Source organism: Sinohyriopsis cumingii, chromosome 19 (assembly GCF_028554795.1).
Source record: "Sinohyriopsis cumingii isolate HCF-2022 chromosome 19, ASM2855479v2, whole genome shotgun sequence".
Classification (NCBI taxonomy): domain Eukaryota; kingdom Metazoa; phylum Mollusca; class Bivalvia; order Unionida; family Unionidae; genus Sinohyriopsis; species Sinohyriopsis cumingii.
In genome coordinates, this window is record NC_142979.1 from 31,462,701 (window position 1) to 31,487,443 (window position 24,743).

The following is a 24,743-nucleotide window of genomic DNA, read 5'->3' on the forward strand; positions in this document are numbered from 1 at the left end:
AAGAATTTTTAAAATCTGCCCTTATTTGCCCTAAGTTATCTGGAGAACACATTACTACCCAAGACATTCTTTCACAACAAAGAATCAGTAAACTTGCAGAGACAAATATGTTATTAGGATTTGACAAATATGTTTTTAGGATTACAAAGTCAGGGGGTCACTGCAGATTTTGCTGGTTTTCAACTTCAACTGCTGCCCAGTTTCTAATCTCCCATTCATATAAAAAATCTTAGAAAAGGTTGTTCTATCCCAGTCTGAATCTCATCTGAATTCAAACAGTCTTTTTAGCAATGTACAATCTGCATATCGCCCTTGCCACAGTAATGAAACTATTCTCCTAAAAGTAATGACATCCTCTCTGCTTTGGATACAGGAAACATTACAGTCCTCATCCTCCCTGATTTGTCTGCAGCATTTGACACAATAGACCATGATATATTACTTCACCGTCTCCAGCATCTATTTGGCATTCATGATACAGCCTTACTGTGGTTCAAGTCCCACTTGGTCAACAGCACACAAATTGTGTCTGCAAATGGAATACACTCCAGCCCAATTAATCTATGTAATGGTGTTCCACAGAAGTTTGTTTTTGGACTGGTTCTCTTCATTCTATACACTCAGCTGCCCTCAAGTGTCATAGATCATCATCCAGTGTCTCACCAATTGTACGATGACGACACCCATATATACAAATCTAGCCACCGAACTGAAGTTGATGCTACCATCCAAGGTGTAGTGAGGTGCATTTCTGATGTGAAATCATGGATGACATGTAACAAGCTGCAGATGAATGATGATAAAACTGAGGCCATTCCAATCACAACACAAGGACTTTCTCAGTCACAACCTTTACCTCGAACAATAAATATCAGTAACACCAAAAAATAATTCACACAGTCAGTATGAAACCTAGGTGTTACTCTGGACAGTACTCTCACATTGCACCAACATGTCATGAACATATGCAAGGCTGCATATCATGAGTTGAGACGCATCAGCTCAATTCGCAAATATCTTTCAGTTGATGCCACTAAAACACTTGTGTTCATTAGTACTTTCAAGACTGGACTATTGTAACTCAATTCTGTCTGGTTCATCTCAATATCTGCTCCAGAAACTTCCAAAAGTTCAAAACACAGCTGCTCGGATCATACTTAGAGTACCACAATCAGATCACACCTCTCCGCTGCTCTGTACCCTTCAATGGCTATCCATTTGATCCAGAATCAAATACAAACTTTGTTCTCTGTGCTACATTTCACTGTCGGACTCTAGTCCAACATACCTATCTGACCTCACCCATGTGTACACACCAGCAAGATACTCACACTCCTCTTCTGACAATCGTATACTCATTATTCCCACTATGAAAACAAAGTGATATGGAAAGTGTTCTTTTGCATACCAGGGCCCTGCAACGTGGAATGAATTGCCCACTGAACTTAGACACAAAGACACAGTGATCACATTCACGAGTGCTCTCAAAACTCACTTATTTCGACTGCAAGAACAAACTTAAAGACCTAATAATGTTTCCTACCTGAAATATTCTTATTTTTTAATGTTTTTCTAATTTCATGGTGTTTGTTTTTGTAATATTATTGTTTCTTATCTTATAGGTGTTGTCTAATGTTGTAAAGTGCTTAGAGCTTCTAAAGATTAGGCGCTATACAAAGTCCTCATTATTATTATTTAAAAGTTGCAGATAAACCATATGTACTTTTAATGTTCGTAACTTCTGACTCAAACTGCACCATATTTTTTGTACAATTTGTTTACCTTTCCAAATAAGGCCTCAATGTCCTTATATGGCACACAAACAAAAGAGGCTGAGAACCGAAGTAATCATTATTTGAAACTATATAGAGAACGTGCTAAACGAAAATATCGTACAAGGTAAACGACATTTTACAACTATTTCTACAATGATCTGCGATACTTTCAGTATTAAATAATACTCAATTTATTTCATTATATGCAGGGAATATGTTTAAATTGTTGACATTTGGCTAAAAGAGCTCATGTTAGTACCCCAACCACGATGTATGAGTAGGGGTACTAATATTTGTACTAACGTGTGTTGTCTTGCATTGTAGGACAACCATCTCTCTAAGAGTCTTATATAGTATGATTGAAAGGGTCCAATGTCAGATGGGGTAATATAAGATATTTTTATCACTCTTGTGTCATTTTTTCCCTTCAAATTATTGTTGGTTTTTTCTCAACATCACGTCAAGCACCTGTGGTTTTTAATAAACATTTTATAGCGAGTCCATACCCTTTTTGGTGTCGCTTCCATTGGCCTTAGAAGGCACAGATGACTGACGACCATTTGTTTTCTTTTCCATCACTATCTTCTTTTCTCTCATCAAAAAAGAAAGCTGACCTCAAGGCCACACTTTTCTCGAGTGCTGAGACATACACTGACTTCTGAGACACCATTTTTACTGCTCCATGTTGGCCAACACAAAAATATGAAATAAATCAATAACTTATTTATATAATTTGAATTATAATGAAATATATATGGAATATTGAATCTGAATACAGACTTTAGGGGCTATATTTTCCCCTAAAGCGGCTTTTAAATCGCCTATCAACAACTTGGGTGCGACCTTCCGATCGCTGGAGTTCATTAAATGGCGTCAAGCGCCTGTCAATTGCCCGGATGTAGACTGTATCCAAAGTTCATTTCAAGTCTCGCGTCATTTTCATATCGAGGCTATAACCGGAAAATTCAAATTAAGATAAGATTCGAAGTTGATCATTGTTGCAGCTCATACTGAGAAAATTAATATTACAGAAGAACACAATCAATATTAAGGTTATAGGTTATCACAAATTAGTATATATTTGTGTCGAAATATATAGATAGTCGCGATCCCTTTAGAAAAAGAAACATCCGGTTATCGATAATATATTTTAACACCGATGTATTTGTGCTCGTTAAAAATTACATTGTTTTGGTACAAAACTATTATTATTGTTATAATTATTATTATTATTCTCAGTAGTCCTACAATGTAAGACGTCCACTCATATTTATTTGGGGTGAGTGGGTGCGACCCCTACATCATAAATATCAGGGTGGTCGTCTTGGGTTGTACTTGTAGGACTAAATACCACCATCCCCACCTTTGCCTCATTTACAGCCCATACCATTTGTAATGAATTCGAACGCTGACAGTCCCTCACGCATACACTTTGAAATGGGTCGTAACACAGGAACTCGATGGGAGCTTGATGTTGAAAAAACCACAGGCACTTGATTCTGGGGAAATTAATGTATGGTGATTGTACACATTAGTTTCCCCAGAATCAAGTGCCTGTGCACAAAAAACCTAATAATCTAGGGATAACAGGCCAAATTTAAAATTTCATCTCAGGTTAATAAATATGGTATTTTTGATAAGGTCAAAGCACCACAATAACAAATTAGCAAATAAAGTATGCTCCTTTCATGGTTTTTGCTCATAGCAAGTGCAAACAACTTTTTTTATTGCCTCCCCCCCCCCAAAGAATTCTCTATGATATGAGCATTTTTTGTACAGTGTATATAGTGAAAACAAATCCAGTAATGAATGTTTTTGGGGGTTAATTAATGAAGCAGTCACTGGAGAATATAACCAGACTGTTCTTGAGGCATACTTTACAAATGTATATGGTATATAAAAGGAAATTTTGGGAAAATGTGCCTCAGCCAATCCAGAATTTGCAGCTTTAATTACTCAGAATTTACAAATATGGGTGTATGTCCAATCCAAAAGCCAAATTATGTGGAAAGCTTGTTTTTATTCATGTGAAAGTGAAAAACAAAAGGGTTCGGTAACATGTGCCTACTTACTTTTCAAAAGTAAACTATAAGGACAATGTAACAAGACAATCCAGGTATTTATTCCTTTTAAATGCCTACTTGTAATAAAATTTGTTTTAAACTAATTCATCTAAAAGTATTGTTTTTATGACTGAAAGTTTCATAAAATATTTATTTTTCTCTAATATTTCTTGTGAAAAGTTAAATACAGTTAGTGATGGGAATTGGTCAGGAATTCATAATCGATAATCGGTTCCACTTAACCAACTGATAATCAATTATAATCGGCTACTAAGAGCAAGTTTTAATTTTTGTTTGTTATAGAGTTATATCTTTGATCAAGAGTTCTAGATGTTAATAAATGTACAGGAGTAATCTCTTTTAATGACATGTATACTTTAACCTGATAATAATATTACATTTTTGTCTATTGTGTTGTGTTATTTTTGTTCTACAGTTTTGTTAAATGAGCACAACTTTTCATGGCTGATAAGTCATATGTAACTGAAATACTGCTACAATCCCCCAAAATCCTTTCAGTCATATGTGATGTGTCTATACTTTTAAGTGTAGAAGGACATGGTATTTTTGTTTGTCATTGTTTACAAATACTATAAATGATGTTGCATTTAAACTAAAACAAATCAAAATGTGTTTAAAATTATTAACTCAACAATTTAACAACTTTATCATGTAATAATCACTAAATGTTCCTAATTATGCAATTTTGCACCTATGAAATAATTGGTTTTATATTTGTAGTTGTGAAGGGAATTAATAGATTTCAGGTCAACTTTAGTGGCTGGGAGTTTTACTAACCTTTGTGCTTTGCATTCAACTAAAAAGTAGTCTCCCTTTACGCACAATTGATTATGGAGTTCACAATCGATTATCTTATTGGTTCACTCAACCAACTGATGATCGGTTATAATTGATAATTGGATCAACACTAACTACAGTATTGTATATACTTTTTATTTGTATTTATTTTTTTATTTTGCAGTTGCTTTTTTGCGTAATTGGATTGTGCTGCCATTTTTTGTCATATCAATATTAACTTATTTTTTATACAGTGTAAAATAATGGTAAAATCACAGACAAATGATGTTTATGCAGGGGGTATGGATGCTACAACAGCTTGAGCTGTGAGTAACCTTAAAAACTTCAAAAGTTTCTTTGAAATTATTATAGGGTGGGGTGTCTTATTCTTCAAACAGAAAACAATCACATCTCATCTGTGAAGATACAAGTATAAATTTGTATTAATCTTTTTTTACTAATAAATTAATTTCATATCCAAAGGTATCAGGGAGGTTTTAAACTATTTTGTAGCAGTATTAATAAAAACAAACTGCTGGTTACATGTAGTGGTAGCAATGATATTTATATTCATTCAGTATATAGTTGCTACCGAAGGAGTCTGACTTTGTCAGTAAAGTGCCTTACAATAAATCACCTTGATGTACTATAAATATATGTATATTTACTATACAGATAACATGATTTCATGTTGTCACAGATTTCGTTGTACTTTATTGATAAAACGTCAGACTGTGGTTGCTACCACAACCAGGTGCTCAAGGGAGAGAACTGACATACACTTCCAGTTAAAGATGAGATGGAGGGTATGTTATACAACTCTATTCCCACGAAATGAAGAATACTACCACAATATTCTTGGCACATTCTATTTTTATATACATAAATAAAACCTCTCCCGCATGAAACCCTCCATGACCCACATGTTTTGTGGATTTTTCACGAAAATTTTCTCTGAGCCATATCAATTTCTTACCAAAACGAATAGTTTAAAAGAAAAGCCAAATTGTTTCCTTTGCAAAGGTTATGATGTAAAATGTTCCCTCTATTCATCAAATTATCCAATCAAAGTTAAAAGAATAGGAGCCCCATAAATAATAATGATAATAATGATGAGGACTTTGTATAGTGCCTAATCTGTTAGAAGCTCTAAGCACTTTACAACATTAGACGACACCTATAAGATAAGAAACATAATAATATTATTACAAAAACAAACAACATGAAATTAGAAAAACATGAAACAATAAAAAACATGCTGAGAATATTTCAGGTAGGAAACATTATTAGGTCTTTAAGTTTGTTCTTGCAGTCGAAATAAGTAAGTTTTGAGAGCACTCGTGAATGTGATCACTGTGTCTTTGTGTCTAAGTTCAGTGGGCAATTCATTCCACGTTGCAGGGCCCTGGTATGCAAAAGAACGCTGTCCATATGACTTTGTTTTCATAGTGGGAATAATGAGTATACGATTGTCAGAAGAGGAGCATGATTATCTTGCTGGTGTGTACACATGGGTGAGGTCAGATAGGTATGTTGGACTAGAGTCCGACAGTGAAATGTAGCACAGAGAACAAAGTTTGTGTTTGATTCTTAATAGAATGGATAGCCAGTGTAGGGTACAGAGCAGCGGAGAGGTGTGCTCTGATTGTGGTACTCTAAGTATGATCCGAGCAGCTGTGTTTTGAACTTTTGGACGTTTCTGGAGCAGATATTGAGATGAACCAGACAGAATTGAGTTACAATAGTCCAGTCTTGAAAGTACTAATGAACACACAAGTGTTTTAGTGGCATCAACTGAAAGATATTTGCGAATTGAGCTGATGTGTCTCAACTCATGGTATGCAGCCTTGCATATGTTCATGACATGTTGGTGCAATGTGAGAGTACTGTCCAGAGTAACACCTAGGTTTTGTACTGATTGTGTGAATTTAATGTTGGTGTTGCTGATAAATTTATTGTTTGAGGTAAAGGATGTGAATGAGAAAGTCCTTGTGTTGTGATCAGAATGGCCACAGTTTTATCGTCATTCATCTGCAGCTGGTTACATGTCATCCATGATTTCACATCAGAAATGCACCTCACTACACCTTGGATGGTAGCATCAACTTCAGTTGGGTGGCTTGATTTGTATATTTGGGTGTCATCAGCATACAATTGGTGAGACACTGGATGATGATCTATAACACTTGAGAGCGACTGAGTGTACATAATGAAGAGAACAGGTCCAAGAATAGACCCCTGTGGAACACCACAACATAGATTAACTGGGCTGTAGTGTGTTCCATTTGCAGATACAGTTTGTGTCCTGTTGACCAAGTAGGACTTGAACCACAGTAAGGCTGTATCATGAATGCCAAATATATGCTGGAGACGGTGAAATAATATATCATGGTCTATTGTGTCAAATGCTGCAGACAAATCAAGGATGGTGAGGACTGTTATCTTTCCACTATCCTACGCAGAGAGAATGTCATTAACTACTTTTGGAAGAGTAGTTTCATTACTGTGGCAAGGGCGATATGCAGATTGTACATTGCTAAAAGGACTGTTTGAATTTAGATGAGATACAAACTGGGACAGAACAACCTTTTCTAAGATTTTTTTATATGAATGGGAGATTAGAAACTGGGCAGTAGTTCTTTAAATCGTTATGGTGGCACTTGGCCCGACTGAAGCGCTCTCTAGTTATGTTGTTATAGCCAAATAATGTGAAGGACAAAATCATACCAAGTGGCAAAAGTACCTATGACTTGTTCTGACATAGTATGATAGACATGGTCCTATGTTTCAAGGACTCAGAAGATGCCATAATGGCATGCTGGGTTACACTTGACACTTGTGTCGACAGTCTAATCTGAAGATTCAGCTTTTCAGGCTAATTAAATATATTTATAACTAAATGCTTATAGGTAAGCCAATGAGAAAGACTATGTCAGCTGATTTTCTAATTGTGATGCTATTCATTTGGGTACAAGATCAATAGACCATTGTTTGCTTGTTTTTTAAATTAAATATCAGCACTTTACTAACCAGTCTTGTGGCCTTGCTTTTGATGCTTTGCTGACGGACACCAACAGTGCAGTATTCTAAATGTCAGATTCACTAAAATGACCCGAGTTATTAACACAAGCCATATTATAGAACACGTGAAGAAAACAATTTAAGAAACATCAGACAGTACTGTGTCTCCATGCCTTCTTCAATCCAGGTTCTTGAACGGTGAACATTACGAATTATATATTTAAACATTTTGCAGTATGATTCATCATTCCAATGATGTAATGTTATTTATTATTGAAGAATAACTGCAGAAGGCGTTCTATACTGTTTGTTAAATACAAGACATCTGTACAGTTAGGAAGGGGTGAAAAGACTGCCTTGAAAATATATTCCCCATGGAACTTAAACCCAGTGAACATATAACATAAACTAGCTGTTGGTATATATCAGTTCTAATCCAGAGTGGAATATCTAGTGTTTTATCTACTTGTGTGTCAAATATGCAGACTTTTCCGATTTGACACACAAAAATCATCGCCAGTATGTAAATTAGTACACCCCAATGTTATATTTTGCTGATTAACACAAAACAGAGGTTTGGTTTAACAACTTCAATGACTAGGTTACAACTCTCCCAAACAGGGAAAACATGCACACGTCATTTTTTTATGCTAATGTTACCATAAGGCATATAGGGCTACAACTGAGTGTGGAGCCTGGAGCTGACCTTACGTGACCTGTAGCTGTCAGATCATTTGTAGCAACAGAATGTTAGAACCATATACTACCACACCGAAGAAAGAAGCAGAAAATATAAACATGATTTTAAAGTGATTCTGACAGGAAACTATTATTTTATCCGCACCCATTTCCTGCAACTAGTAACAATTTCCATTCGCTGAATAGTATGCCTTGCATTGTTCCAAGATACTGTCAGCATTCAACTGAAAATGGCGTCATAGGCAAAATAAATCAAAATAGATCCAAAACAAATGAAATTATCTTTTGGATCTTGCTTACGTCCAACCGATGATAACAGTAATTTTATTGAACTAGTGGAGCCTTCATCATCCAAAGACGAGGTAATGGTTACTCATAAGATAAAACGTAATTTTGTGCAGCAGCGGTTGAAAACATACAACTGGATATGTTTTCAAAAAGAAGTTAAGCCGAGTGATGAATGTGAAAGAGAAGAGGCCTTTATGTTTTGCCATATATGTACAGAGGCTAAAGAAAAAAACTCTATGACCAAATGTGCAAAAATCCAGAACTTTCAGAATAGTACATTGACAAGGCATGCTGGATTGCCCTAACACAAACTGCTGATTGAAGGTCCACAACACCAGGCAGATTTGAATGTGGTTTTACAAAAACATTCTTCCAAACAGGACATGTCAGTGAAAGTGCTACTGAAGTGTGTACATTGGCTGAGTGTAGAAGACATCCCAATGCACTTTCAATGGCACCATTTACAACAATCTGAGCACTGAACAAGATCTATTTGACATTCCAATATACATTTACTACAAGGAAATTTCAGTCATCTATACTGAATCAGTAAAAAACATAGTCAAAAAAAAAGATTTACATATTTATAGCATTTTGTTTTTACAGAGCCATCATTTTTTAAAGTCAGGACCACGAAGAGGGGGTGAGGTAAAGGTAGTTAAAAAGTGGCATGAAAAATATCGCTTTCATAAGTAAAAGATTTTTCTTTTGATGTCAGAACAAAGAGGATCGATTAAAAATTCATTAATTAGATGTGATTGTACCTAATAACCCTAAAATTATTGTACTATAAATTATGTTCTTAGTTTTATTAAATTATGTTATCATTATTATTGATATTTTAATTATGAATTAAACTTGTGAGATCAGTTTGGAACATGTCAAACATTGACACATTGCAGCATACACTGTGTAAATATACAATGCACCCATATGATACTGGTTGGTAATTATGAGTGGCATATGTGTAAACATTGCTCAGATAAAATGGGAAATACTGCCCTTTCAAGTTACTGGGTGCAATTTACGTGTTCATGGACAAGTAAACTTGCAAAGGTTGCTTGAACATAATTATAAATTTCTGACTCAGACAATAGATTTCTGCACTTCTAATGTGCTGTTGATATACTATGATATATTTTTTTCACAGATTACATGTGCAACAATTTAATAGGTAGAAATAGATACATTTGATGCAATACAGTCGGGGCCCCAAGTATCTGAGTGGTCTAAAGTGCTCACCGTTCTGGATCATTTCCATTTTACCTCTATCTGCATGGGTTCGAGTCTCAGGCTCGGCTAACGTGGGTATGTGAGAAAGCTTGCCAGTAGCTTCTTATTGGTCGGTGGTTCTTCCTGGGGTTTTCCAGGGTTCTTCCTGCACCATTTATACTGGCTGTCATCTATAGCCTATCTTGTGCTGAAAAATGGCATTGAACCCTACAACAACAACAACATTTCACAGTCTCTCCAACATGGGGTCATCTGGTTGTAAGCATGCCAAGAAGAGTATTAGAGAATATATCATTGACATTTTATACACTGCATTATTAAATCCCTTAATGGCTTACAGATTTTAAACCATATCATGCTACATCCACTCTAGCTGTTGTAATTTGGAGAATGTAGCTGTCAGTGGCTTGTGCAGTGTTAATTAAATGCTAATAATTGGAATTGGAGTAGCCTAATGTTGTTGTTGTTGTTGTGGGGTTTAACGCCATTTTTCAGCAAATGATAGGCTTTGCATGGCAGCCAGTATTAATGGTGGAGGAAGAACCCGGGAAGAACCACCGACCCACAAGAAGCTACTGGCAAGCTTCCTCACATACCCGCATTGGCTAAATCCTAGACTCGAACCCACGCAGACAGAGGTGAGATGGCAGTGATCCGTAACAGAGAGCGCTTTAGACCACTCGGCCACTCCGGGCCCCGGAGTATCCTAATGTACTATACATGATGAGAGTGGATCATCTATCCCTTTCCGTGGGGAGAAACGACCAACAGATTCAACTGAATAATGGTCCCATGATTGTAAAGTCGCCTTCTCCAAGGAGGGAGATAGGAAGTGATGATCTTGTTTAGCCCAAGAGCCAAGATGAGACCACAAACTCTCAATTTTGTAGAAGCAAATGAGTTCCCAGAAGACCCAGTTGCATTGGAACATTCTTTTTTTAGGTCCCCATCTTCACCCCAACCAAGTTTCAAGTAATTGTGATGGTGGAAGTTTGGACCTCTTTCATCCTGAAAACACCCTGTGACATTTTTGTAACATCTGCATAGTTTACATGCTATTTTATGTCAGTTCTGTTCAAACCCTTGAAGATTTGGAGCTCAAGACTTGTATGCTTGTTTCTATTGCCTCCCATGCCAATATTCTTTTGGTTGCCTTTTTTAGTCTTCTGAAGGAATTTTGTCGTCTCTGGTCACAATGAAGAGATTGTTTGAGATAATTTCCAAGACATTAATACATGCTTTTTATGTTCAGAGCATTCTCTGCCAAGCTTCTATACAGTCATTGGCAGATATCAAAGGTGTTGATAGAGCATACCAAAAACCTCTTCAGGGTCACTACACTTGATGTGATGATGCTATTCAAAGGGCTTATTCCTATGGTGGGTTTGCAAAATTAGAGGATTCAGCTACACCCATCCCAAGATGAGATTGTGGGCCCTGCTGATTTGGTTAAGAAATGCTCTCATTCTAAAAGGTCTATGGATTCTCCTCCCTAAAAATAGGTTCCATTGCAGAATCACCAGACCCATCTTTCACATGAGGTGGCAGGGACTAGGGCAGTGCATGGTAAGCAGTGGAGGAAGACTGCGAACCCCTCCCTGTGCACTCTCTCTTGTACCAAGTTACCTTCTTCCCTGTGGGTGCCAGACTGGAACTGTTTTTTAAGGCTTGGTTGGACCTGATAGACAATGCACAGGTTCTTTCCACAATACAGAAGGGTTTCCAACTTTGCATCCAGGATCCTCCACATTCTTCAAAGATGCATATTTTGTTCCACAAGTCCATACAGGTATCCCTAAAAGAAGAGGTGTGCACACTTCTAAGGATGGGTTTTGTAGAGAAGGTGACAAGCATTCCAATTCTAGGATTTTGTAAGGATAAATGTTTCAAAATGAAACTTCAGCCTCAGTCAGGAGTGCCGTAAGGTCTCCATAGATAGATCTAAGATGCTTACCTATAAGCCTCACCTTCCCATCCCACAGGAAAGTCATGCAGTTTTATCTAGGTCTGGAGATCTTTTAGTTCAGGGCCTCTCCTTCAATCTCGCCACTGTCCCCAGAGCCATTACTTGAGTGATTGGTTTAATAGCGGCTGACTTCATATCTTAAAGAGTCCCCATCTTCCATGATTTTGACCACACAGCTTGATCAGAGTCGCAGATCTGAAGGACCTTTCACTCTGTTAGTGACTCATCTGGGACTAATCCCCAACCAAGAGGAGTCATATTTTATCCCTTAGAATTCTTTTTACACAATGAATTTTCTTCACTCATCACAGGATGTTTGGGTTCTCTTGATTGGACTTAATGGATCCTGTCTCTCTTAGTGCAAGTTTTTTAGAGAAGATATCATTTTTTTCTTCTTCCTCTATCGCATTATACTGGGCACTCTGAATGCAGCAATATACGTAGTTCTTCAAGGAAGCTTTAATCTGCAAACTCAACAATTCATGCTATAGACAAACTGGAGAATGTACAGGGACCCTTTGTGTGCTTGGATTTCCTTGTGCTCTAGTTTTCATCGCCATCTGACTTGGTGGCAAAATCAGGACTGGTTTCTGACTAAATGATGTCCCAGAACCTCAAACCTTCCTTTGCATCAGTGCCTCCTAGCCAGGTAAGGGTGCTCACTTAGAATCAGAGTGGATAGTTCTGCAGGTCTTGAGGTATCATGATGACTTCACATCATCTAGCTGGAAACATCTTAATATTGTACACATTCAGGGGAGAATTTGTGAAAATATGAATTGGTTTGTAATAAGTAAACTGTGGTGTTATCTTTGGAAAATATTAGGTTTTTTAAAAAGTTTTGCAAAATATAAATTTTGCTGAAGTTAATATATTTTGCAAATATATGGTAACCAGCTGCAAAAACATTGGACTGGTAACTTATCTGTACATGTCAGTAAACTAACAGTTTTTATGCAGTAGACTTTAACAGAATTTTTACAATTTTCAGAGGACACTTTGTGCTCTACGTAATTTGATCAGGGGACTTAAAATCTATGGGAAAGATAACTTGCCATTTATATTTCATTTGCTTACCTTCAGTGGAGTTTGCCAAAAAGTTCAATAGTTTTGCAAAACATGACAAATTTGCTGTAGTGAATTGAATGTCCAACCAGGTCATATAAAAACAATTATACCTACCAATTTTCATTTGCCTACCTCCAGTGGTTTTTGCTAAATTGTGCTAAATAAGGATCAAGAGTGTGTAAAACTCTATAAAAATGCTGCAGTGACTTAAAACTCTGACCAAGTTATCTACTCCTAACCAGAATAATGTGTGCACAATTTCATGACTTTAATCCAAACAGTTTTTAAGCTACAGTAATTTGGCATTGACATACGACAGCAAAGCAATATGTTCCATCTCTATCACAGTGAGAGGATAAAACAGTGCATGCAGCTTAACTCACTGAATAAATTAATCCCATCTTGATTGTGAGACTGACAGTTCCTACATCAAAACTGCAGGGCCATCATTACAAGTGACAAGTTTGGCTCATGCCTTTAAAGGTGATCTTATGAATAAGAGTAACTTTATATGGAAAACCTGTTTATATATACAACACAAATAGCATGTAAGTATCTGCTGAGGTTTTAAAGACATGTCAGCACAATACTGGTTATATGGTGATGTTAAAAGTTAAGTTCTAAACATGGAAATATAAACAACTGCAAAAAAATGATGATAAAGCTTACAATTAAACTAATTACGAAGTTTTGCAAAACAAGATAAAATGTAAAAATGTTAAAATCCTGATAAAAAGATGTACAATAAAAAAGAGGTAAAAAGAATAAAACTCTACAAATAAAATGAGTGACGTTATTTTCCTAGAAAAAGTAAAAAAGTAAATGTTGTGTCAGCAACAGTTTTGCAAACATGTTCTTGACAACATGGTACTGTGTACTCACATGTACATTAAATCCTGCATTCCCATCATTTGTGGTTCAAAGTTATTGACTTAGGTCCTTGTTGGTCACATTAACTGTTACTTGTTTTAGACTGGTTCCACCTTTTCTGGTTGCTAAGCACACCATGCTTAGCAATAACATAATTGAAGACTCTCAGGATATCCTGGTTTACAGGATAAAGTTCAGGAAATATTAGATTGAATAATGAAATTATATTTCCATCTGCTAAGTAAACAGCAAGGTTTGTAGTAAAGTGATTCATAAATGAAAACAAAACATTTAAACTTAAGTAATTTTTAATTTGAACACAAATATATATATATATATAAAATTCAGGACTGAATTCAAATTAACTTTCCCACAGATTTTAACAGTCGCCTGATCAAATTACGTAGAGCACAAAGTGCCCTCTGAAAATTTTCAGGTTACAATAGTAATATTTGTTATTTTTTGAAATAATTAGTTGGGGAGATATTTTATACAACAAAATCTGAGCAAAATTTAGGGGGAAAAAATCACATGTGGTAGACAAATGGAATTTGGTATGCATATGCATCAATAGATGACCTAATTAAAAGTTTATGAAACTTGCTATTTTAAATATTTTCAACAGTTTTAATTTTGATTCTTCCTGGACCTTTTTGGTGTGCTGTACCAACGTCAAGGGCATACTTGTTAGTGCAAGACATGGTACATATATAAGTGTAACTTTAATTTGACAGTGTTGTTCATTTTCTTGTTCCAGCATAATGATTCTTATGTTTGCCAGATGGTGATCAGTTGACATTTTTTACTCATAAATGCCAATATTTAGTCACAAATACAATCATTTTCTTGCAATGTAGAACACTATAAAAGCTTTAAACATTGTTCAAAGCTAATAAGGTATTTAAAAAGAATACAAGTGTCATTTTACCATAAAAGGACATAATTTGCTAAATTTAAACATTTCTTCTTTACAGAACCATTCAAAACATGGAGCAGGCTTTTTATACTGTTGAAAACAGTGATGAATTTGATGATGCCAACAAAATGACAAAGACGTACTGCTGTCAGATGACGAAAGAACAGTTTGAAGAGGAAACATCAATAGAAACAGAAAATGCATTAAAGGTCAAATCACAAATAATTGTCATTATCATTGCAATAATATTTTCATTATTATAATGAGATAGGGATTATTTTTGTTGAGCCAATGTTAGTGGGAAGCTAAAAATTGTAACCAGTTTTGTTACAGTGGCTGCAGTTTGTTAAGGTTTTGTTTTAAGATTTGTTCATGGGCATGACATTCAGGTCCAGGTCTTGCTTACTTCTTCTTCAGGTATGTTAAACCATTTATAACATGCTAGGAGTACATCCACTACCTCCTAAATCCAGTTTCCCTGTCATGAAGGATTTTTTAAAACTAATATTATTTTCTAATTTACAGTATTCCAAAGCTCAAATATCTCTACACTACAAACTGTGATTTGTGCATGCACAAGTTCAGTGGATGTATTTTTCATAAAATGAGTGACATCCTTTGGCTCCTTCACTGTAGATATTTGTAACATTAAAAAGTAGAGTTAATGTGATGCAAAATTTTTAAATAAATTTTCTTCAACTTGACCCTGGCAATAGACGAAAGGTACATATCAGAGACAGAGGTAACTGAATCACCTAGATTGGTGTGTCCAAAAGATCTGTACTTTGATTTCATGTCATGTGTTCATATGCAGCTGATATTGTAACAATGTGTAATTTATTACATTATACAGTATAATTTAAGCATAAATATTCTAAGAAACTACTAGTTTTTGTTAACTTATGTTTTGAAGCAACTTTGTTGTAAAAACTCACTCTGAAAAACTTACAATTCTCTATTTCCTATTCATATGTAAAGAATCATAAAACTTGAAGCATCATGGCTTTTTTCTTCTTTAAGAATGTTAGAGTTTTGGGGTTTGTAATGCCCACTTCTTTGGCAATATGACAGTGATGTCCATTTAAATATATCTGGTGTAAAGATAACTAGAGTTGGCTCAAAGCAATTCTGATTGTTTGAATTATTCTACTATAGTGAAAGTCATACAGGTGATGTAAGTTCATTTTCTCAAATTCAAGTAAATTTTATTTAAAATTTAATATTAAAATAGTGTAAACAAAGCCTTTTCAATGCTGAGAGCTGAATGTTGTGCACCTTACATGCCGTCAAGAAACTTGCAGACAAAAATTATTGATTACTACATACTTATGATTACAATGGTACCCAAGTACTAAACTGGTTCAAGAAAAGATAAATTCAGGTCTATCGTAACAAATGCAAGGTTGCATGTGTTTGTTTTCAATGCATACTGCTTTCATTGTGACATTATAACACACAATATTCAGTCCAGTTTATACTGGATCACACCTTTAGGTTAACCATAAAAAATGTTATAATTATTTACCACTGATTATGCTGTAAGTACCATAGTTATTCTAATAGGAGCCCCTTTTCTAATAAAAACACCCTCCTACCTTTCTCTACAAAAAAGAAATTCCTACCTTATTGAGGCATAAATATCCATGAATATCCATTGTGGTAATCCAGATAATTAAAACAGTACATGAGTAATCCAATGACTGTTAGAAAAATCAAAACAACTTAATTTATGAACATTTTCAGTCAAACAGTGATGTACACATACCTGTTAACTCTCCCACCAGGAAACAAAAACTCCCATTTTTTTGGGGGGGGGGTGTTCCATGCCTACCTCCTGATTTCATATTATCTCCCGATTTTTGCAGAGAACTCCCAATTGTTACATTTTTCTTGAGTAAATAGAATTTAAACATTAATCAAGTCAATTTTTGAATGTTTCTAACCTTACAACAATACTATATTCAGAAAATAAAGCACAACAACAAAATTGTCAGCAATTAGTTTCAGTCCCAAGAATGATCAGCATCTCCATTTGCACCAATGAAACTTACACGAGTGAACACCTGGCATTATTGTACCATATTTACGAACGTTAATTACCATTATTAAATTAAAAGATGGAATGGAGAAACATACCAGACAGCTTATTTACCCTCAAAAAATTATTCAGAATAAATATGTCATTTAGTAAATGATGTTAAAGGCCTTTTGAGTTGAGACTATAAAAGGGATATAAAACATGGGAAAATAAGTTGTCTCATGTATGGTACATGTAGCTTGAGACTGCGTATTTAGGTACCGCTAGTTACAACAAAATAGTGCATTATTTATTCGCCAATCAATTGCTGGTGCTTACATAACATTCACTGTAGAACATGATTTCTTTGAATTATGTCAGAGGTCCAGTCCTTTTGACAAGATAATTGCAATGATCAGGATTAACTGTTAATGCCACAGCTGGCCAGAATATGAAAAGAGGGCATGTCCTGGGGAAAAAATAATGCACTTTACAGGGAGAAACTGCACATCTTTTGAGAATTTCACGCGGATTGGACCCGGAAGATCGGTCAATATTTATTGAAAACTAGGTTTATAAAATACTGTGAAAAACCTACCAGTTTTAGGTCCCAATCTCCCTTTCAAAAAAAAATCATTCAGTCTCCCTACTTGGCTTTTGAAATTTTGACAGGTATGTGTACATCAGTGAAAGCAAGTGGAATTTCAGCACCGGATTAGCTGTTACACACATGGAGATTAAATATAACTAGTTTGCAGGGTCTTCCTTGGAAATATTTTTCTTTGTGCCATCAAATTCACTATAAAAAAAATTTGGAGCCCCTTTTCAGCCAAAGAAGCTATTGTATGCCATGATGCAGGGACTTTATATATAAAAGTTTTTACATGTTTTATTACATTTCAAAGCACAAGAATAATTATTAATAAACATAACAATACCATTATATACATATGAAGTTCAGTGTATAGCATATGAAAAGCAAGAATGATAATACAAAATGCTGCTTAGTCTTTATCAAGAGTGTCACTGACACTTCATCAATATCCGCCTCATTTTTTTTCCCCGACTATTTCTTAAATGCCTTCCTGAAATCAAAATTCTCAACACTGGCCCCATTAATAGAAATTCTCATTAAATTTTTCAGAGTAGATATACCCATAGAATTTCCTAAGTTTTGATGGCAGATTGTGGCTACTAAACCCCCTCTCACAGTCTGTATGTAGAAATAAAGGCAACAAGTAACCTGGTAGCTGTCTCAGATGTAGCTGGATATAAATCTTTCTTTTGCAGAGCTAAATTAGCCATATTCTTTGTGTTTGATACACAGACTTTTTTATTGAGTTTATTTATTTAATTTTTCATTGATATAAGCGACCCTGGCCCTTTAGAGTTGACAACTGGCATCCTTGTAATGGCATCATGTGTTACTCAGTTAAGTTCAGACCACAAAAACGTGTTATCTAAGTAAATAATCCCTAAAACACAGTTCCAAACATATCTCGCACTCACAGTTTGCAATTAACATAAATTAACAACACATGCAAATGACACCAAATCTTTTTGCCAACCTTTTCAAAAATAGAGTAACCCCTGGTCATTCCTTATTTCCTACTAATCACATTTAATTGCTTCTCAAAACCGGCTGACAGCTTGCAGTTAGCTGCAATCATGTTCGAATAACGTCTTATTCATCATTTACTGACATGATCCACTGGCTGCCACAGATAGTAAAAACGGGTATTAAGTGGCCTGAGTCACTTAAATCAATGAAAAATTAAAAATTTACTTTATAAAAATTTGTTGCCAGCAACTTTCGCCAGTCAGTAAAAAAAAGTGCCACTTTCAAAATTCTTCTACATTTGTTGCCAAATGCGAAGCCTATCAGTGGCTCTGAGTTTGTTGCTGGGGTCCAGGTCTTTTTTTAGACTCTTTTTCTGCAGGATTTTTGGGATGATGGTAATAATGCTAATAGTCCTTAATAAACACACACCCCTCTCCTTTGGAAATTGCACTGCATCTGGGGCTTCTGTTAGAATAGCTATTGTATTTCTTCTGACATGTGAATAATGACCTTCTAAAGGAATATGGCTGTTTGAAGATCCAATTAAAGTGAATAATTGCCATTTAAAGATATCTGCATTAAATTCTAACCAATGACACCTGTTACTGAAAAAGTCTGTTCTGAACACCCAAATGACATGTATGACTTGTACTATAGCTGGGGACAACATATCTGGGAAATGCACAAGTTCATTTCAAAATCTGTTTTCATAAGTGAGTTTAGCTTTTAAATAGTCTGTTTGCACAACAGGGCAGCTATCCTGACAGTGGATGTATTGTTTTTTTGGAACAAATTTAATTTTTTAAAAACTGTTCAAAGAAAGAAATGTTTATTCAACAGTTGGGTTTATCTGACACTTCTCATGCCCACCATTTATATTTTATTAATAAGAGTATACTGTTCAAGTATGCATGTGTGCATTTCGGAATGCTTTTGCACCATGACACATGCACACAAACTCATATTTAAAATAAGTCATTGCAAATTATTAGAAAGAAAAGAACGCAGGAAGTATAAATTAGTTCTACAAATTTAAAATGAAGTTTATATATTGACATGAATGTGTACATTGTCCTGTTTATCTTAATTCTGCAAATCACAGTTGAATGTAATGCAATGGGTATATAAGTAAATATCAAGATCACAGAAGGAAACTCGAAAGTGAAAAGCCAGTCCAGACACATCTGTGGAGCTATCAAAGGATCTGCTCACCATTTAGTAGCTTTTACAATAATCCCTTTTTAAATCTTGAAATAAAGAAACATTTTCTTTCAGATTTTACTTCATTCACACAAAAATCCAACTTAATTTTCTAATGAAGGTATCAATAGATATTTGGATATTTTATGTTGACAATTAAATTGTGCAAAAATATTACCACTTTAAGCATTTGGACCTGAGTTTTCAGCATATTGCTTCTGTTGAAAGCATAGTCCATGTTGTCTGATAGCACACTGCTATATGTTGAAGTTCAAGATGTTCCATGTACATTTGAAAAGATGGTACTTGATCATTGTGAAAACACCTATTCAGAGTCATATAAATAACAAAATGCATCCTGAGCTAGTCTTGGTTGTCAAGCGATTTAGATGCATTCCAAAGGCATGATTTACATCTTGATGATTAAAACTCAGTCTTTTGGCATGCATTTTTTCTTTTCTTTTGTCTTTATACAATACTGCATCAGATTTTTAAAAATGCAATTAATTCCAAAATAGGGATTAAAATATCCAGTTTATTAATTCTTATGCTTTAATTTGTGAAGATTAGTAAATTGAAGTGTGCAAAAATATGGGTCTAAGTACGCATCAGCTGTTGTTGATCTGGCTTTTTCCAATATATACACAACAACTTAAATATTAAAATATATTTTAGATGTTAGAGATCTTCATAAGCAGCATATTTTATTCTCAACAAACTGAGTACAAATACACAGAGAAATTTTTAATGCATGTAAATTATGCAAGAAAGTTATTTTCTACATTCAACACAAAGCTTTTTTTTTTCTTCTGCCATAAGCATAGCCCATGTTTTTTAAGGCACATTTGATCAACTATGTTTCGTGCATATTTAAAATGATAGTACTTGATATCAGTAAGGACACTAACTCAAACAGAGCCATATAATCGTGTGTATCCTAAATTAGCTTTGGTCTACAAGCTGTTTTATGCTGTCTACGAGGTATGATAAACATCTTCATGATAACTCAATTTGATATCATAATTTTTTGTTTTGCCATATTTCCAAAATGCCCTGTCAAATTTTTTAAAATCCATTTAGTTTCAAACCAGGTTGAAAAATATCCAAGTTGTTTAATTCTTATCTTGAGCTTAGTAGTTGTGCTTCACAAAATGACAAAATTTGTTCTCTTTTGCAGGCTCTCACAGAATACCTAGATGCAAATCCAGAAGTTTATCGCAGAATTCTGAGGAGGAAGAAAAAGCAAGATATGGAAAATGCTGGATTTCTGTCATTTTTAAAAGTTTGTATAATACGTATGATATTTTGCATAGTAAAACTGGAAGACACTGTAACTTTGAATTAAGACTGTGATAAATTCTAAATATGATGAATATTTTCTTGTGGCATTGGTATTTTGTCATTTTTCCTAACACAGTATAACTTAGTACGGAAAGATGTTGTGTATTCTCTGTAAAACTAGTCAAGGCCTTCTTGTCATGAATCTAGTGTTAAACTAAGTAACAGAAAAAGCATGAAAACCAACAGGTTTTGTAAAATTCAGCAAATAATTTATTTCTCAAGAATACAAAGTGAAAATTTGAAAAGAACATCAGTATTGTGAATTAAATCCCAAATAGTCCTAAACGTTCTATCACAAGTCCATAAATACGAGTTCTAAATGAATTACAGTGGTGATCCGAATGAAGTCTAATTTTGAATGTGCAGCTGTGTCAGTAGCCTGGAATGTGGTGATGTGTTTACAGTCTTGATGTATCACAATGGTATAATCCAAAATGACCTTTAATGAATTCACAGCAATCCCAAAATAATGATTATGTCCAAAAATCAAAGGGCACTTTGTAATTCCAGTGACTAATTTAATAAATAAATCATCTCAAATTTGAACTGAAACACAACTTAGACTAATTCCTGTAAGATTGATGTTAAGATATGGAATGATTAATTCCATTATACCGTATTTGCCAGCCTATACGATGATACCTTTTTAACCAGAAAATCTTTGCTTCATCTTATACTCTGAATTGACCTATATATGGATATTTTCATCCAGATCGCAAAATCATAAAATTAACTTATATCAGGTGTAATTGTGCTAAAGCAGCATTATTAGTAATATATGTTTGTAATATACGTTGTTCAAATTTGATACGGGTGCATTAGAATTTAAAAGTTAGAAGTTGAATAACCATGACAGAGACAGATATTGCTTCACAATTTTCTTACTGCACCTCATGATCAGAAAAAAATTTTGCCCCATTATTTGAGAGAGAGAGAGATGTATGTATGATTGTACAGTAATCTTTTATTGTTCACTTACTTGACGACTGTTATCATAGTTATGTACAAGTTAGGTAAGCAGTCCTCTCTTGTTTTAGATATCACTTCCATTGTTCTCCATTTGTGTGGCTTTGTGGTGGTATGTACATGCTAATTAAATATTCTACCACTGTAGTCAGGTTTTCCAGAGTTAACACCTGTTTGATGTCAAGATTTGGCAGACCAGATCAGATTAGTGAGGCTACCAATACAGAAATGAGGCTAACCATGGGTATTATGAATATGGTACCACATAATGAAAGGAAATGCCAGGTGTTACTCATGTAAATTTCTCATCCTGTGACATCTTTTAAACTTGCCAATAGGACTGAAAGCAATTTAAAGTAACATCTAGCATGAGCAAAGATAAAAAACCAATTGCCGCCTAAGTACAGGAAGAATACATGCACTTGAAAAAAATAATCTTATTTGCTGGGAATGGAGAGGTCATTATACTTGCAAAGAAAATTACAGACCTGCCAACTCTTACGATTTTTCCGTAAGTCTTACAAAATTTACCCTTAAAATACGGACTTAGGCATAAAAGCATAAACTATGGAAAAATAATCATCACTGACAGGTCCAGATAATATGTTCATCCGTGTTTGATTTGGTTCTGGGTTTCATATTAGAAATAGTGAAATTAGGTAGGTAACCAGACTAACTTTACAGCATCACCTCAGATGCTTTAAACTGCACCTATTTGTTCATGCAAAGCGTCTGCATGATCAAACTGTTATTATAGAATCTTTTTTTAAAATGGCATCCAGCAAGCAATGCATGTTTAAGATGAAAGGGAAAATAAGCCTCTTGAGCTGTGTTAATAATCAACACAGAAGAATAAAAAGAAATTTTCAGATTCTTGTGAATAAAAGTTGGAAGGTATACAGTTAGTTTATTGGACATCACTTGCCAATTTGAGTATGTCTCATGGTGGGAGATATGATTGCCACCGTGATGTGAAAAGGAAATGAATTATGTAAAGTTGAGAGATAGTAACAAGCCATTGAGCTGCATAGAGTTTGGAATTAAAGTTTGTCCAACTGTACTAGTGGTAAGAAATTTTTTCAGTTGAACATAACATTTATCTTCGATGCAATTTTTTGAATAGTGAAGTTTTAGTTATGTTTTCCAGCTTTACAATAGCAGTTTATGAAATTTTGTTTCACCTTACTGAAAACTGGTCAAATGTACGGAAAAAATCATCTGCTTTACTGAGACAGACTCATCAGGGTTGGCAGGTCTGAAATTAGGCGTGCACAATGGTCATTCTTGGGATTTAACTTAGAAAATTGAGTCTGTGGATATAACTGTTGTGAATATTCAAACCTTGAATGAGTATGGTATGTATTTTCATAGTTTACATTTACTATTTTAATTAATAATTTTTTCTCTCATTGACAAAAGCTTCAGTTAAATGGGCAGTAAGGTGAAGAAAAAACGCACAAAGACCTGGAATCTCTCTCTCTCTCTCTCATTTACTTATATATCGGGCCATAGTTTACTTTGTTCATGAGTGCAAGAAGAAAAATGCGAGGGAATGCATATGCTTCTCTCTCTCCCCCCCCCCCCTTTGCAAAAAATGTGGAAAAAGCATTTTAGCATCAATGATACTGTTTCCCTATTGCTGGTAATCTGAAATAGCATACATTGATACTTTTAATATTTAGGAAACCAGAAGTTATTATAGTTTAATTCCACACAGAAATGCAAATTTCATCCTATCTGTAACTCAATAAATTTTCAGGTCATTGTCATTATATGGGGCTAAAAGTACATAATACATTTAAAATACTTTTTGTGAAACAAATTAGGTACTTTTAGTTACATTTATTGATCCGGACCAGAAAGTTTACTGAGTTACGGATAGATAAAATTCACGATGCTGTGAGGAACAAAGTGAAAAAGACGATTCCATGGTATTGATCTGGCCTTGTCTTATACTCAATATCAACTTATATATGTATGAAGGATACAAAATTTGCCAAATTCGCTCATTCGATTTATACTCCGCATTGACTTATAGGCCAGCAAATATGGTAAGCAAACTTAACAAAAAACCAAAGACACAATTTGAGAAGCAGGATGAAAGTCAGCTTAATGGAAATTTCCATGAAACATTAACATTGTTTATACACACCTTGAATGTCCTTGAGTTTTGAAATTGTTTTCCATGTCCTTGAACATACTTGAATTTTATGAAAATTGGAACAAAATATAATATATAATATCTGAAACATATGTTTATACATTTCATTTGCTGTACTGTTCATAATATGAAAAATAATTGGCATTCAGAGTTTTTAGTGGACCATGACTGAACGTGTCATCTGCTAATTGCATGTAAGTGGTCTTGTGCATTCTGGGAGTACAGTTTTTAGTTCATAAAGGGTGTACTGTGTGCTTGTTTACAGCAGGTGAAAAAATAAAACAAAGCAATTGATTAATCATGAACCATCACTATAAATGGAGTTCTTGTTACTTTCATGAAACATGGCTTGAAAGGAAGGAATATGATAGATTAGCTTTGAAAAAGTGCTAACAAAGCATACTGCTTTCCCACTGAAAAGCACATTGATATTTTGGCAATGGAAGAGTCAGCATTGAACAGTCATGCAAGTGGAAATAAAGATTTGGTTTTAATAAATTCAGGTTGACATGCTGTTTTAATTACATAGTTTATTTACATCCAGAGTCTATTACTAGGGAGCTAGCTACTGCCACTGTGCCAACATATCAAGCATTGGCCTGAATTTGACCATTGGCCTGAATTTGACAAGTTTGAGTAGTTTCACCACAAATGCATAAGATATTTAAAAGCAGAAATTTTGTGGACTCAAAAAGTTGTCACAACCTTATTCAGTTTTCATTTTTGTAAAGACATTTCAGACATTTTAAGATCATGTTTCCAGACAGTGCCACTGCCAAACAGCATTCATATGGGGAACA

General features: G+C 34.7%; 2 protein-coding genes across 3 annotated transcripts in view; one reads left to right on the forward strand and one right to left on the reverse strand.

Annotated features, from left to right (window-relative positions):
• The window catches only part of LOC149775381 (E3 ubiquitin-protein ligase RNF10-like), a 49,457-nt gene extending 46,804 nt beyond the window's left edge, over positions 1-2,653 (reverse strand). For both annotated transcript variants that reach the window (XM_089943942.1, XM_089943943.1), the window contains exon 1: positions 2,282-2,653. In XM_089943942.1, coding sequence (XP_089800068.1) covers positions 2,282-2,372 — 91 coding nt within the window. In that variant the 5' untranslated portion in view covers positions 2,373-2,653. The remainder of the gene's footprint in view (positions 1-2,281) is intronic.
• Positions 2,654-2,713: 60 nt separating this feature from the next.
• LOC149775382 (uncharacterized) overlaps positions 2,714-24,743 on the forward strand; it is a 39,633-nt gene continuing 17,603 nt past the window's right edge. The window contains exons 1-3 of the mRNA XM_089943439.1: positions 2,714-2,827; positions 14,756-14,906; positions 20,653-20,757. Coding sequence (XP_089799565.1) covers positions 14,769-14,906; positions 20,653-20,757 — 243 coding nt within the window. The 5' untranslated portion in view covers positions 2,714-2,827; positions 14,756-14,768. The remainder of the gene's footprint in view (positions 2,828-14,755; positions 14,907-20,652; positions 20,758-24,743) is intronic.